The 15,225-nt window shown below is 42.9% G+C and overlaps 2 protein-coding genes across 4 annotated transcripts in view; one reads left to right on the top strand and one right to left on the bottom strand.

The window, feature by feature from the left end:
• Positions 1-525: 525 nt before the first annotated feature.
• Bbip1 (BBSome interacting protein 1) lies at positions 526-13,387 on the bottom strand. The gene is made up of 5 exons (XM_029472425.1): positions 13,315-13,387; positions 12,655-12,767; positions 8,458-8,537; positions 1,624-1,742; positions 526-1,014 (listed from the first exon to the last, which is right to left on the bottom strand). Exons 4-5 carry the CDS (start codon positions 1,724-1,726, stop codon positions 857-859), a joined length of 261 nt encoding a protein of 86 aa, XP_029328285.1. The 5' UTR covers positions 1,727-1,742; positions 8,458-8,537; positions 12,655-12,767; positions 13,315-13,387; the 3' UTR covers positions 526-856.
• A 3-nt stretch (positions 13,388-13,390) lies between these two features.
• The window catches only part of Shoc2 (SHOC2 leucine rich repeat scaffold protein), an 84,882-nt gene continuing 83,047 nt past the window's right edge, over positions 13,391-15,225 (top strand). Inside the window, exon 1 of one of the 3 annotated variants that reach the window (XM_021151661.2) lies at positions 13,391-13,461. The gene's annotated coding sequence lies outside the window, so the exon portion shown is untranslated. Of the gene's footprint in view, positions 13,462-13,482; positions 13,565-14,094; positions 14,177-15,225 lie in introns of those variants that run through there. The other 2 variants (XM_021151659.2, XM_021151660.2) reach the window with 2 other exon arrangements.

Below are 15,225 nucleotides of genomic sequence, written 5' to 3' on the forward strand. Positions count from 1 at the left end.
GTATAATTTTCCAAACAGTTCCTTGGTTACAGGGTTAGGTACCATCTCTTAGAAAGAAACCCTCTAGTGTTCAAACATCACGGCTCTTTTAGGCTCATGTCACCTGAGTTTTTGTTATATTAAGCAGCTCAGGGTTTGTATTTGGGACTTGAGTCGCAGTTATGTAATTCACTGTTTCTTAACATTGGTGTAATTAGGAGCTTAGTTCCTGAGCGTTCAGTCTATAGCTGAAGGTGTCCTTTTTTTAAAAAAAGATTTTATTTATTATATATAAGTACACTGTAGCTGTCTTCAGACACTCCTGAAGAGGGCATCAGATCTCATTACAGATGGTTGTGAGCCACCAAGTGGTTGCTGGGATTTGAACTCAGGATCTCTGGTAGAGAGCAGTCAGTGCTTTTAACCTCTGAGCCATCTCTCCAGACCTATTGAAGGTCTCCTAAAGGCCAGTCCATAGCAGTCAGCAGGATGTGGCCCACACTTGCTTATGTGTATTTTTGGGTAGTGTACAAGCCCAACAATATATTCACATTAAAGTTTATTTTCAGATTCATGTTTCTAATAAATCCTTCATCCATAAAAGATGCATTTAATGTCTTACATTCATAACAATAGTTATGGTAAATAAACTGAGAAAGTGAGAAATTTATAATTTAAAAACTTTCAAAATTCCATAAAACTTGGTTCAAAGTTTTCCTTTTAACACAAACCAATGTTTAAACGCCCAAATTTTGTGTTTTAAAATGTTGAATGTCCAGCTTAAGTATTTCTAGCCTACAGATGCAGAATAGTTTCTAGTGACTGAACAGTTAGGGGTTAAGATGGGGCGTCCCCTACAGTGGTAGTAATTAGTGGCTTATTTGCCGGTTGTCTTTTCTGCCATTTCTTGTTGACGGACTGTATCCTGTGCTGCTTGCTGCATTTTCTCCAGTTTTTCCAGCGTCAGAGATTTTAAGGGCAAGAGCTTGGGTTTACACAGCACCATTGTGGTTACATCTTCCACAGACAACTGCCCTATTAATAAGAAATAAGAAATTAATTAATTTGAGGAAGACAGCTGGTGATTTAGATTTGCAACCAGAATGTAAGTCTAAAATCTTAGAGTCAGTGAAAAAGTTTCTGCTCCTAGATTGACAAAGCAGTCACATTTCTCTACGGTCAGGCAAGGTCGGGCAGCAGGAGCTGGACTTGGATGCCAGACTCTTCTGTTGCCATATGACGTAGCTGTTTGTGCCACATGTTTAATTGGAAGTATATATACAACACAAAAATGCAGCAAGGTGCAATATTTAACATGGCTGCTTTTGAATGGCTTACCTTGTTAGCTTACTAAATTTGATTTAGGTCACTTTCCCCAACTTGGAATCCCACTTGACAGTCTCACACTGTGCCCTGCACTGCGGATAGAGGTTCTAGTTGTAAGAAACAGCACTTAGTTTTTAGATGCTCCTTTACTGAGAAAAGTTAGGATGTTGTACAGCTTCCTCATGAACAGTGTGAGAGTGGACAATAGACATGGCAAACAGCAGCATAGTTGCAGAAACTTAGCTATTAGCTGGGCCACACTGTCCATCCCCTTGTAAATCTCCAGCAGCCCTCGACCCAAGCTCTTGTGAGGTATACCTTGTTTTGGAAGGACTTCTCGGAACATCGACTTCACTTCTGCCATCTGTAAAGTGCTGGATGCAGTCTTTTGCTCCTTCAGTGAGAAATCAATTACCAACATTACAATTCTCCAGGAACTAGAAACCATAACAGAAACCACAATTCCTACATTATCTGCACGGATTTCTCATTAGTTTTCTGTGATCCTCTTCCCTGAAAATCGGTGAGATGTTTTATGTGTACATAGATCTTGTCAATTTCTATTCAGTACTGAGAATTGGAATATCAAGCATTCTAGCTTCCCATCCTAGAAAAAATTTTCTGTTTGCCTTTAAAAAAAAATTAGTTGAGAAAAGACATTTTATATATAAGTTATCTTGGTTTACTGATAGCTTCTCCTGAAGAGAGACACTACCAACATAATTACCATCTGAGAAGGGAGACAGAGAAACGGAGATAACCACAAGCATTGTTTTTCAGGAATATATTTTGAAATTATTTACAGTCATTGACGTGTCTGTGTGAGGGTGTCGGATCCTCTGGAACTGGAGCTACAGGTAGTTATGAGCTGCTAGCTGCTCTTAACCACTGAGACATCTCTCCAGCCTCCAACATTCTTAAACAGCTTACTTCTACTTTTCAAGTCCTTTGCTCTATAGCAGGAAATATATAACACTCAGTTCCTGAATGCACAGCTGTAATATGTAAGGAAGCAGCACAGTGGGTCAGAAATCTACAGAATACAGATAGAAAAGTGTGCTTCTAGCAGTAGTCCTACTAAGATACTAGATGGTAAAAGAACAGGCTATCCTCTTGTATTAGTATTGTTAGGGCTATCTATGCACATGTTACTTGCATAAAGAAACCCTTGTTCCAGATATGCTCTGAGTATTGTGTATCGAGTTGTAGAATGATGTCTTCTAAATACCCTTTTCCAGACAGTGCCACCCAGTTAGTGATGTTTGACCACACTGATGCAACCTTACTATGTCTTTCACAACGTTACCACCAAGACTTAATATTTATAAAGTGGTGATGCTGGCTTGGTGCCTGCCTTTCCCACCCACTGCAAATTAGAGCCAAGTGAAGCTGCTTCTGTTTTTTTGTCATTCTTGTTCCACTACTTTGACATTCCTAATAAAAGGATACTTTGTATCCTTCAAGCTGGTTCTCCTCTCATTCAAATTACTCTGGAATGTCTTGGTTCCCAGGAAACTTCTCTCTGCTTTGCAGAACTTATCTCCAGACTTTATTCCTGTTCTCTCTGCTCTGTGAGGGAGAGATGATGATGTCAGGAACAGGCCAGGAAAGCAAATCCTCATAAATTGAGTATGAGGTAAGTCTACTATGCAATTTCTTTAGAATGCACAATCCTAGGACATATCTTTCTTGTTATTTACGCCTGGTACCTAATAATCACAACCTTTTTCCTCCAGGTTGGGTTGAAGGCTAACAGCATTGCATAGCACCAATTAAACTGAATATAAGCACTGAACCCCCTAAACTTTTCATTGAAAATATTACAGCGTAAACACTGTGTCTGAGAAGGGCAATGGCAGCAGGTGCAGTCCTTTAATTCCAGCACTTGGGAAGCAGAGGCAGGTGGAGTTGGAGGCCAGCGTGGTCTTCAGAATAAGTGTCAGAATAGCCAGAGCTACAACAGAAAAACCCTGTCTTAAAAAACCCCTGTGCCTGCATCAGGTACAGATCTGTCATGCCACTGAACAGCATGGATATTACTGGTTTTGAGAAAAGAAAAGCATAGTGACTGTTTTCATACATATCACCAAGACGCTCCCATCACAGGCTAAGTTGTAGCTGTTTACAGAATGAGCAGCTCTAGCTTTGTGTGAGTAAATCACTACCCATTGTTTTCCTTTAGTCTGTGCCTCTTGCACACATCTGAAATACAGCCCAAGGAAAAGTCAGACTTGATGTTCATTTCTCTGTCTGACTGAACCACTGTAAGTGAAAAGGGTGTGGGGCTAAAGGACTGGTGTGGGTAAGATCAGTGCCCTCATTGGCTAAGGCAGTTTCTCCTGTAGTGGGACTGATTTCTTGTTCTAGGCTCCTTAGGCCTTGACAGGAGAGAAACAGGAAGGGAAGGGCTAAAATAAGCAAGGTGGAGACCCAAATGGCCAGCGCTGGCCAGGATCCACAGTTTTCATAATTAACTGCTCTGGATGTCTAGCATAGGAAGAAACATTTTTTTTTTCCTCCTAGTCGTCTTCTATTAGCCAAAGGAAAGTGTTTTAGGGTGTAGTGTTTTCTAAGGAGTTATGGCTACTTCTAAATATTACCAATGTAGGTAAGATATGTACAAAACCAGAGACAGATGGATCAAAAGAGAAAATTCACAAACAACTATTACTGAAATGTGTATTAAAAAAACTGCCATGATCAATTCATTAAATGAGGGCCTACCATGTGTCAGACAAATGTTCATCAGTGAACAAAAATCTGTTGCCTTTTGGACTCTACAGCAGGGGATAAGGGAAGAGAAACAACAGAAGGTAGCTAAGTACCGCCGATAAAGGTTTAAACTGAGATATGCTGGAAGAGGGTAACCCAGCTGTAAGAAAATCATAATGGTCCCATTAGGGTGGCCCTTAAGCAAAGTCTTTAGTGTGTGGGTATATGTGCTAAGCCTTAGAATTGTAAACAAGTCAAAAGCCTGTTAATTTCTATAGTGAGAAGGTTTAGGGAAATGAGCAGCCTGTTTAAACTTTTTTTAAAAGAGCTACTTTGCTGTATCTATTAAACCAAACATTTACTGCAATAAAATGAGAGTAGAATGCTTGAGAATAGAGGTGCCCATTCAGCGCTGCAGTGAAGATGACAGGAACGAGAAAATCTTCAGCAGTACTGAGCCACTGAGTCACCAGCTGGCCAAACGTTAACATATGGGCTATGCACTGACTAGAATATTACCTTAGATGGAAAACAATTGTCCAGATTGCGATGGACAATTAAGAAAGAGATTAAAATGCAGGTGTAAACTTACTGTGCTGCAACCTACATTTTTAATACCCAACTAAATGCTACGTCACTAGACCATTGTTTGAAGCTCTTAGGGGGATTTTTTTTTTTTAAAGTCTGTAATCTACTTCAGAGAATGTCACTCTGATTGGGCAGTACAGTTCACAATCCTGAGAAGGTATGGAAACAACCATAGTGCTGGACTGACTAAAGTGAATGTAAAAGAACTCAAAGGAAGACAAAACCTTTGTCATTAAGATATTTTATTGTTTTTGGAGGGTTGAAAGACTTGTCTAAGAAATAGACAGCTTTCAAAATCAACCCTCTGTGTGGACAAAGTTGGAAGTCCTTGAGTAGAAAGAGAAGATCACTAAAGTGTCCTCCCTAACTGTATGAAAGCAGGCTGTCTTTAGATTCTTACCTGCAGTCTTAGTATTTTGGAGAAACTAGATTCATCACTTTACACATTTTTTTGTTTTGTTTTGTTCTTTTGTTTTTTCAAGACAGAGTTTCTCTGTGCAGCCCTGGCTGTCCTGGAACTCACTCTGTAGACCAGGCTGGCCTTGAACTCAGAAATCCACCTGCCTCTGCCTCCCAAGTGCTGGGATTAAAGGCATGCACCACCACGCCTGACTTTTTTTTTTTTAAAGATTTATTTATTATTATTATTATATCTAAGTACACTGTAGCTCTCTTCAGATGCACCAGAAGAGGGCATCAGATCTCATTACGGATGGTGAGCCACCATGTGGTTGCTGGGATTTGAACTCAGGACCTTCGGAAGAGCAGTCAGTGTTCTTAACCACTGAGCCATCTCTCCAGCCCCCCACTTTACACATTTTTTAAAGTGACAAACATTTTTCATTTTTAATAGTTACAAAGGTGATGATTTCTATACTTTAACATGAATTTTTAAAATATTCAATGTAAACAGCAATTTGGTAGCTAACATTCTAAAATAAAAATGAAGTTCTTTCTTAGAAATTTTATATTATTCATACCTAGACCTCTTTATTTCTGTCACAATTTTAATCTAATATAACATTTTCATGCTTGATATTTGATCATACTATCATATTATCTGGCTATAAAAATTTATAAATTTAAATTATAACTTTAAAGTACATACCATGCATCTGTTAGTAAGAAGACCTTTCTCAGTATGTTCCTGGATACATGTTTGAGAATTTATTTGGATTGCCACAGTCTGATTTTTTTTCATTTATACATGCATGAGTACTAAGATCAGAATGGAAATTTTTTGTTTAAGTTTTGAACATTATATAACTAAAAGTCATAGTGATCTATCATGAATAAGTAGTTTTAAAAAAAAGATTTATTTTTATTTTACGTGTATTGGTGTTTTGCTTGCATGTGTGTGAAGTTGCTAGATCCCCTGGCATTGGAATTACAGACAGTTGTGACCTGCCATGTGGGTGCTGGGAATTGAACCCAGGTCCTCTGGACGAGCAACTAGTGGTGCTCTTAGCTACTAGGTCATTTCTCCAGGCCCATTAATAAGTTTTAACGACCACTAACTAGTAAGTTAAGATTTAACCGTTGCGCATGCTAGGCAAGTGTTCTACCATGAGCTGCATTTCTAGTGCAGTTATGTGTCCATCAGTAGTATTGGACACTGAGCACTCGGCAGTCTTGTCAAAGCTCAGCCTCCTCTAATAATCCCAAGTCCTCAGTCTTACTAAGAGCCTTATTTACTTATTGTTTTTGGCACCTAAGAGACTTTTGTTCCTTGAAGCATTTAATCATAGTACGTGAAATGATTCTCAGGGAGTCCAGCATCAGAGCCTGAGAGTGGAAGTTAATGTCTGCACGGCCATGATTCTTAGCCTTGCTGCCTCCGTCCTGCCCTGACTGTCTTTAGGTGTCTTGAACCACATGTGTACCCTGGCACACATACTTCTGAGTTGTACAATAAATCACATTATGTTGTCTTAGAGATAGTAATAGACTACCTGAGAGAATTTTATAGTTTCTAAAATTTGAGATAGCCTGCGAAGGAAAGAAGTTAGATATCCCTTTTTCACACCAAGACTCTCTTGAAATCTCAATATACTAAAGTATGTAATGAATCCGCAACAGGAGAATTTAAATGTATTATTTGCCAAACTTACTTGATCTTGGACTTGTTTCAAAATACTTATACGGCACAGCATCTATTATAACATAGATGCATGTATGATAAGACACAACACCATTACTTACAAATAAAGCTAATTTAAAAATCATATTTTTTATGAATAATTAATAAAGATCAATTCAAGATGGTTTATTGTCTTGCCTTAGTGAGATTCAAATATCTTACCATTCTATACAGTGCTCCCTTTGGGTGATAAAATGGTCAATGATGACTAAAAAGTGCTCAAATAATTGGATTTTGCAGGTATTAATTAAAATTTGGAAGGAATAGTAAAGACCATGTGTAGCGGTTTGAATGAGATTTGGCTCATAGTGTCATAGATTTGAATGTCTGGTCATAAGCGAGTGGCACTATTTGAAAGGATTAGGAGGTGTGGCCTTTTGGAGAACTGTGTCACTGTGGGGTGGGCTTTGATATTTTAAAAGTCCATGTCAAGACTAGATTCTCTTGGCCAGACAGATGTAGCTCTCAGCTACTTCAGCACCATTTCTGCCTGTATGTCTCCATGCTTTCCACCATGATGATAATGGACTAAACCTCTGAAACTAATGAAGTCCTCAATTAAATGCTTTCTTTTATAAGAGTTGCTTTGGTCATGGGGTCTCTTCCCAGAAACAGAATATTGACTTATGATACCACGACTGAGGTTGAGGTAGTCCAGTTGAAAGAGTGACTGAGGTACAGAGAAGCCGGTTGCACATCAGAATGAATGATAAAGGCACACTGGATTACTCAGGGGTGTGGAACGACAGGTGGTGGATCAGCGCTAGAAGACAAGTGCACACAGCAGCTGAGAGAAGCACCTGCCTTCTTCTAAAGCACAGACTTTGCTTATTTTGTATCTGTGTGGTGCACATAGGCTATTGCAATATTAGCAATTCTTACTGTACTGTGATGCCACACAAGTAGGTTCTGAGGAAAGAAGTCTAGTAGCAGAGTTATGCGGCTTGTTACTGATATTTAATGGATAAAAACATACCAAGCAGTACAGAGGAACAATTCAGAATTATTCTTCCATTGCCACATCCACTATCAACCAGACCAGAACGTACTTGGCTTCTGAGATCACTCCTCTTCACAGTGCTATGTCTATAGACTCCCACCATAGTCTCTCATAGTAATAATCTTCAGTGCAGATTACTTTAAATGTATCTAACTGGGCTGGGGGAGCAGGCTTTTAATCCCAGCACTTAGAAGGCAGAGGCAGGTGGGTCTCTTGAGTTTGAAGTCAACCTGGTCTACAGAGTAAGCTTCAGGCCTGCTGGGAACACAGAGAAACACTGTCTTAGAAAAACACCCCACCCCCTATCTACCTACCTACCTACCTACCTACCTACCTACCTCCTATCAATGTTTAGTAGAAAACAGTATGTATTAGCTAAGACATTTGAACTATGTGTGTGTGTGTGTGTGTGAGAGAGAGAGAAATTATCTCAAAATGCATTTTAGAATTAAATTACTTTGGATGTAGCCAAAAAACAAAACTGGAATGACCCATCTCCCATTAATCCCCTAAAAATATATATTGAAAAATGTAAAAAACTAGAAAAAATATCCATGGCTAAGATTACATAGTTGTTAAGTGTACTCTCATCCACCATCCTCTGTTACCCGGGTCCTCTCTTCAGCTCTGTTACACTTGGGGAAACAACTTGGAGGCCCTTCAGAGAAACACACACAGTTACTCTGTTAGAGACAAGAGAAAAAGACCTTACGATGAAGAGGAATCAAAGAAGGCTGAAGTAATACACTCTTCACAATCTATTGGAACGGGCAGCTCTGATGTCGATGACTGCTGTCAGAAAGAAAGCGACAGTGAATCAGAAGGAAGTCTCAGGAATATGCACATGTTTAAAAAGGAACGGTGGAGTACAAACCACAGAAGATCTTTTAGCACAGTCACAGATGATATATGTACCACATAGTGTTCTTTCCTAATTTGTAAGCTGAGCATTCTAGTTGTCATCATCGACACTAGATATCTTGAAAATGCAAGACATAGTGTTAAAAGTGGTAGAAAGGGGACTGTCACTCAAACCTGACTCCAGTGACATTCATACGGGGCAGAAACATGACAATTAAGACCCAGGACAGAGCTTGGCTGTTTTAAAAACTGATTTAGGTAAATGCCTTTTCTTGTTATTCTGTGCCCAGTACTCCTAACTTGCTACCCGGTCTTCGCCATCCCTCCTCCCCTATATTAATCCTAAACCACTTCTCGTAAGTCTGCGACGGAATGCTTCACAGTAGTTTAGGAGTCCACATGTTTTAGACAAAGTTACGACAGCAGAAGCTAATATATGACTTGAGTAAAATGAGCTTGAGCTGGGATTTTCTTCTTCTAGTAATCTATTTACATTTATACTTCAAAATGGTGCACAGATTTGAACCTTGGGCTAATTAGCTAGCTGGTTTTGCTGTTTCATGTATATACTTTGAATGGGATTCTGAAGTTATACTGATGGGTAACTTAACTATGTGACCCTGGATATATCTTTCAACCAGTCTGCAGCTTGATTTCCTCATGAATATTATCTATCCCAAACTGTAAGCATCAAGTAAAGAGTAGATGAACCAATGTCTAGCAATCCAGAATGGTCTCCTCTTCTAAGTCAAACGTTCATGCATGGCGGACATGCTCTGCACCGCCAGTAAGGGATTTTCTAAGTCCAAACGTTCTCAACCATTGTAGACACCGCATCCTATAAGATGGCATGATCTGGTTAAACACGATTTAACACTTTTTATAAACTTAATTAAACTTAAAGCAGCATGCACTGCTGAATCCTTAAGTGATTTTGAATGTCTGATAAAGCAATGTACACCACAGTATATGAAATCAAGGCTCAAATCCTGTTGAAGGATTTGAGTGATCAGTGAAGCGTAGAAACCTATGCAGACTATAATCAGGGGATCAGGAGTCTGTTGTATGTTAAAAATATATGTTGAATTTTTGGTAGACATGACAAGTGACTTGATTCTTACCAAGAGAAATAATAGTACTTTAAAGCATTTTGATTGTCTTTAAACAAAGTCCTAGTGTTTTTACGTAAGAAATATAGACTTCATAGAGCCACAGCCCTATAGTCCCAAACTAGTTTATTTGCTAACCATGTGCTCTCACGTTCCCCAGTCCTTACTACCCCCACTGTTCTCCTTCCCTTCTCAGCTCAGACTTTAAACATATGTGACACTGACCTACAGTAAAATACAGAGCCAATGTGATATATGTCGAATTGTCTAACTGCACCAGTTGTACTCTGGCTGACCCTCCTTTGAGATAGGATCTGGATGCAGTTGCTTAGGTTGCTCTGGGACTCCTGGCCTCATCCCTGCTTCATCCTCAACGGTAGCTGGTACTCCTGGTGCAAACCACTGGATCTGGCCTACTAGGCCATAAGAGTTAAATCCCAGAGACTGAAGCACCAGAAAGAATTCTGTAATATAAAGACTATTTGTGGTAAGGGCTTTTAAGTAAATTCTTTTGTGAATATTAAGTTGGCTCTTTTAAAGTAAATTCAGTTTGGTTAGGTGCAGTTTCAAGTGGGCATGGCATAGGACTGTGGGAATAGCGTTTTTTTTCTTTTGTATTCAAAAGTTGAAGTTGAATGATAGATGAATAGATTTTGGAGGAACAGAGGACAGGGCAGTACAAGGGATGAAACTTAGGTCTTTGTGTACAGTAGGCAAGCATTCATTGTTGAGCCACACCTCCAGCCCTCTGTCAACTGTCCGATATAAGCTAATAAGAAAAGGGGAGAGAAAGTTCCGAGAGCACGTGCCTCCCAGCAGAGACACAGTAGTAACACCCAGCTTTACTTAAGCAATTGCCCGTATGCCAGCAGAGTATGGACTGATAACATTCACACGTCGAGAAGCCAACTGACATCAGACATCAGACAGTTGGAGACAGAGCAGATTCTATTCTGTGTAGCTAGCTGGCATCTGCTAGGATAACTGTGTTGCAACATGCTCAATTTGGTTAATTAACTCAGACTCATGTTAATAAAATGTGTGGTGTCTAGTTTCTGAAATGAGCCCAAGCCTCAGAAGAGGCCCTGCTCATGGGAGATCTGGATGATGCAGAAGCACACACCACTCTTACATTCATCGTCATCTCATATAAAATACCTGGTTCAAAATTCAGCTTTCAAATGCCAGTCCTCAAATCTCAGAAATTCTGTATAAAAACCTTGTGTCATCACTAAAAATATACATTCTTTTTCCTAAAGCCCTCAAGAATCACTGAATTAGAATCTTTTTATGTGTTTGACATTGAACTTGGGAGATCTCTCTCTCTCTCTCTCTCTCTCTCTCACACACACACACACACACTAACTTTCTAAATATTTTAATGCCCGATATGTGCCTAAATTAGACACTGTTTAGAAGTTAACAATAATCATACCCTGACCACATACGGTATGCTATGAAGCAAGCTAAAGTACTTTATATAATACTTGAATTCTCTTCAAATTTCGTTTTAAACAGCCCAGAGACACTTAACTAGTGAATGGGTTTATTGCTGAAATCCAGGCCTGATTCTAAAATCTAGTTTTAACTATTATATTATTTAGCCTTCCTGAACTCGGTATTAAGATTGTTTCACAATCATATAGGAGCACACTTCCTCCTATACAAAGAACTATTGAAACATGTTATTTTAACTTTCTGTATGATGGCTGACAGCATTCTACAATAACCTAAGAGATTCCTTTTAACTTTCAGGATGAAAAGTGAGTGTGGGGCAGGAGAACGACATGAGCTCTGCATTCTTGGGCGGTTTCCTCTTGTGATTATAAACTAAATCCCACAGTTCTCTATTCACTGGGCAGGGCATGTTCCTAATGAACTAAGTGTTAAGTTTAATCTTGATTTTGCAATTTTTAATACACAATCTTTACTACCAGAAAGCTATCACAGAAACAACAGGACCAATGAGGTCTTACAGAAGAATTTCAGGGAGAAAATACCATTGCCTAAATTGGACTGTGGCCAGATGGACAATAGTTACCTTGGTATCTGCCAAGATAACATCAAGATTCACGTATTTGAATTACAGAGCTATACACCTTTCAACAGCAGTCTGCAGGGTGCCAGGACTTGAAACTCAAGAAACTATGCTGACATCAGTATACTTTGCTGTAGATTTCATTGCATCAGCTTAAAGCATAGGCAAAGTAGCAACATTTATTAAAGGGAGACAGTCTATACTGCCAGCCTAGAGCACTATGAAATACTCTACATACACACATACACAGGCAAATCAAATGCCAAACCCTCGGCTTGACAGGTGGGATGGACTCTTCTAGTAACAGGAGGCACCGGTATATAGAGCTGCGTCTGAGAACCCAGCTGGGAAAGTACTTACACAGTCAGTCAGGCCTCCAGTCTAACTTCTGGTTTGCACGAAATAAGAAAAGGGATCCCTTTGCAACAATACCTCTGCGCTGACGTCTTCAAAATGTCAATGTCACAGAGGGGAAGACGGTCTAAAGTTCTAAGGTGGCAATGTCCATGTATAAGACAAAACTTTGATAGGAGTTTGATTTATATATTCTCTGTATTCTATTTTACAAAATTGCTACTTCTCTTGGTTGTAAGAATACTGTATTCTGCAGATTCTCTACTTCAAAATTCCTAGGAAATTTATGTTAGGGTCTGCCTAACTGCAGACCTCTAAATGACCTCTAAATAGTACTAAAGTTGGAATATGTCGAGGAAAGAAATGTGTACATAGCAGAGTCTTAACAATTACCAAGCAGGTAAATGGACACAAATCACAAAAGGTGACAGCTGACTACAACAGTAAACCTCAGGAGAACAAGATTACTTCATTTTTTTTTCTGGAACATAGGTAGAGAAGGTACTTTAATTTTCGATTGGTTAGGTATAAACATATTTTAATTTACCTGAAAATTGTTCTTTTTTTTTCCTTGCAGCTTTAGGAATCCAATCTGTAGTTATCAGAACGATTGACTTCTTGACTCCAAACGCCCACAGGAGGAACTACATGAGACAATGTCTTGGAGACACATAAAGGATTTTAAATATTTTAAAAATGTCCTTTAAAAGGATATTCACAATCGTAAACACCCAGGACTAACTACTTCAATATACCCTAACCCAGAATTCTAGTTGAAGCTTACATAGAGCCCAGAAAGGGGAGGCAGGATAGAAAGGGAAGAAAAAAATCAGAAGACGAAAGGGAAGGTTTTGCTTTGCGGGTTGGCTCAGGGAAATCATCTTTTTCTTTGATAGCTGGGGTGGAAACTGGTTTCTTTGGTTCCCAAAATTTGGAGTTTCTAAAGGCCAGGGAGTGAAAATACCGAGTAGGCGTGCGGCGTGCCCCACTGTGCAGACCTAGGGTCTGCGGGGGGCGGATCCGGCTGCCTCGCCCTACAGGGAACCTCCGAGGGGCGGAGGGAAGGCTGGCCACCGCCCCAGCAGCCGGAAAGGAAACCCTCTGCCAGCGGAAGCGGCCCGGGGCCTCCGCTTAGTCTTCTCCCAGCTCCCTCCCTGCGGTTCATCCGGCCTGGCCGGCCCCGCTGTAGGGCGTCAGGGACACTTACCTCACTCTTCAGCTCTGGGAGAGGAGGCAGCCCCTGGGGCGCAGGCGGGGTCCGGCTACGCCCACCTCCTGGCCATGACCCTACTAGGAAGTGCCGAGCGCAACTTCCGGCGCGAGGGAGTTTTGAAGCCCTAAACTGTAGTTCTAGGTAAGCGATCGGGCGGCTCCGTTAAAGGGTCTGGCAAGCAAACCTGCACTTCCCGAGCGCGAATTAACTCGTCCAGTGTGGACTGTGTGTGTGCACATCCTCCGTAAGTATACTTACAGGTGCATCCCTTTCCAGACGGCTCTGCTGTTGCCTGGGGTAACGGGGGACCAAAGGCAGGAAAAGCGTACGTCAAACGGGTGACAGGAAACGCCTCCTGCCATCATCAATTATGGCTGCCTGGGCTTCAACCGTAACTTCCGACTGGGAGTTGTTTCTCTACCCGGCTGGAGGCTTTTCTCTGTGGCGGAGCTAGCCAGCGGCGCCCAGTGGGCGGGAGACCGCGCACTGCCGCGGAGGAAAGGAAAAGGGCGGAGATAGGGAAGCTGGCGCCAAGGTTTCTCTCTGATTGGGTGACTGCTTTTGCTCTGGCTCCGCCCATCCCTCCTCCCTAGCGAATGCCCATGCTCGCTCAAGGGGGCTGGGGCGGGGCGATTGGAGCCAGAGTGTGTGGAGGGGCGGGGCGAGTGGGGGAGGGGCGGGGGGGCGGTGGCAGGGGAGCGTCGCTCGGGGAGCGGAGGACGAGGAGGAGGAAGGAGGTGAGCGGGGATGGTGGAGTCGGGGCTCCGGACGGCTGCCTGGGGCGGGAGCGGCACAGGGGCGCCGGTGGGCCGGTCCTCTGCCTTCCTGCCTGTCGGGGGGGCCCGGCCGGCCGTCGGTAAGGGGAGGCCCACACGTCCTGACAGGCGCGAGCCGCCGGAGCCCGGGCGAGGCCTTAGGGGTCGGGGCCCTGGGAGGCGCCGCGGCCGCTTTCCGGGGTGCCACGGCCCGGAGTGCCGGAGCCTCGGAACCGCTGCCCGCGCGGGGCCGGCGGGCGGGACACGGGGAGCGGCCGGCTGCCCCTGACAGCGCCGGGCCGGGCCTACTGCGGAGCGGGCGGCTGGGACAGCGCCGGGGCGCGGGCGCGGGCCCGGGGCGGCGAGTCAGTCGCGCTCCGGCTGCTCCGGGCTCTCGGCGCCTCCCGGCCGGGACTGCGGGGCTGCCCGGGTCGCGAGGACGCTTGGCGCCGTGCGGGCGGGCGGGCGGGAGGGCGGGCGCGGCCGTGGGGCTGTGGGGTGGGGTCTCTGCGCCTCCACCCCAAAGTCCTCGGCGCTGGGCGGTCTCCTCCCCGCAGACCCTGCGGGACGAGCGGTGGCTCGGCGTTGGGTGTGTTGCCGAGTGAAAGGAGTTGTGGCCGCCGAGACCGCCCTGCTCAACGCGCCTGATGGCAGGCTCCGTGTCGGCTGTGAGGGCTGGAGGAAAAGTAGTGTAACTCCCCGCCCCCGGCTCGGAACGCTGGAGGCTGCAGGGCAAAACGATTTTCCCCCTAGCCCCTCGGTATCCATTGTTTTGTACCATCCCCTCCCCCATGCCTAGGTAGAAGAATAAGGACTCCAAAGCAGTAATTCGCCCGCCCGCCTCTCTCTCTCCCTCTCCCTCTCCCCTCGCTCCCCCGTCCCTCTCAGCAGAGGTTTGTGTTAACAGTGCAAGTGGGGGGTTTACAAACAGGTGGAATTGCTTGTCTATTTGGGAATCGGAAAGAAGATGCTTTTGGGGTGTTTTTTTTTTTTTTATCTCATCTCACCTTTACACTTGGGAGATTCGATTTTCTTCCCATTGGTTTGTATCACTATGAAGGTGATGAAAATAAAAGAGGAAACCCTGTTTTGCGACCTATCCCCACAAGTATTTTTGAGGACTCTAGGGAAGTAAAAATCAGCTTGCAAA

This window comes from Mus caroli, chromosome 19 (assembly GCF_900094665.2).
Source record: "Mus caroli chromosome 19, CAROLI_EIJ_v1.1, whole genome shotgun sequence".
Lineage (NCBI taxonomy): Eukaryota > Metazoa > Chordata > Mammalia > Rodentia > Muridae > Mus > Mus caroli.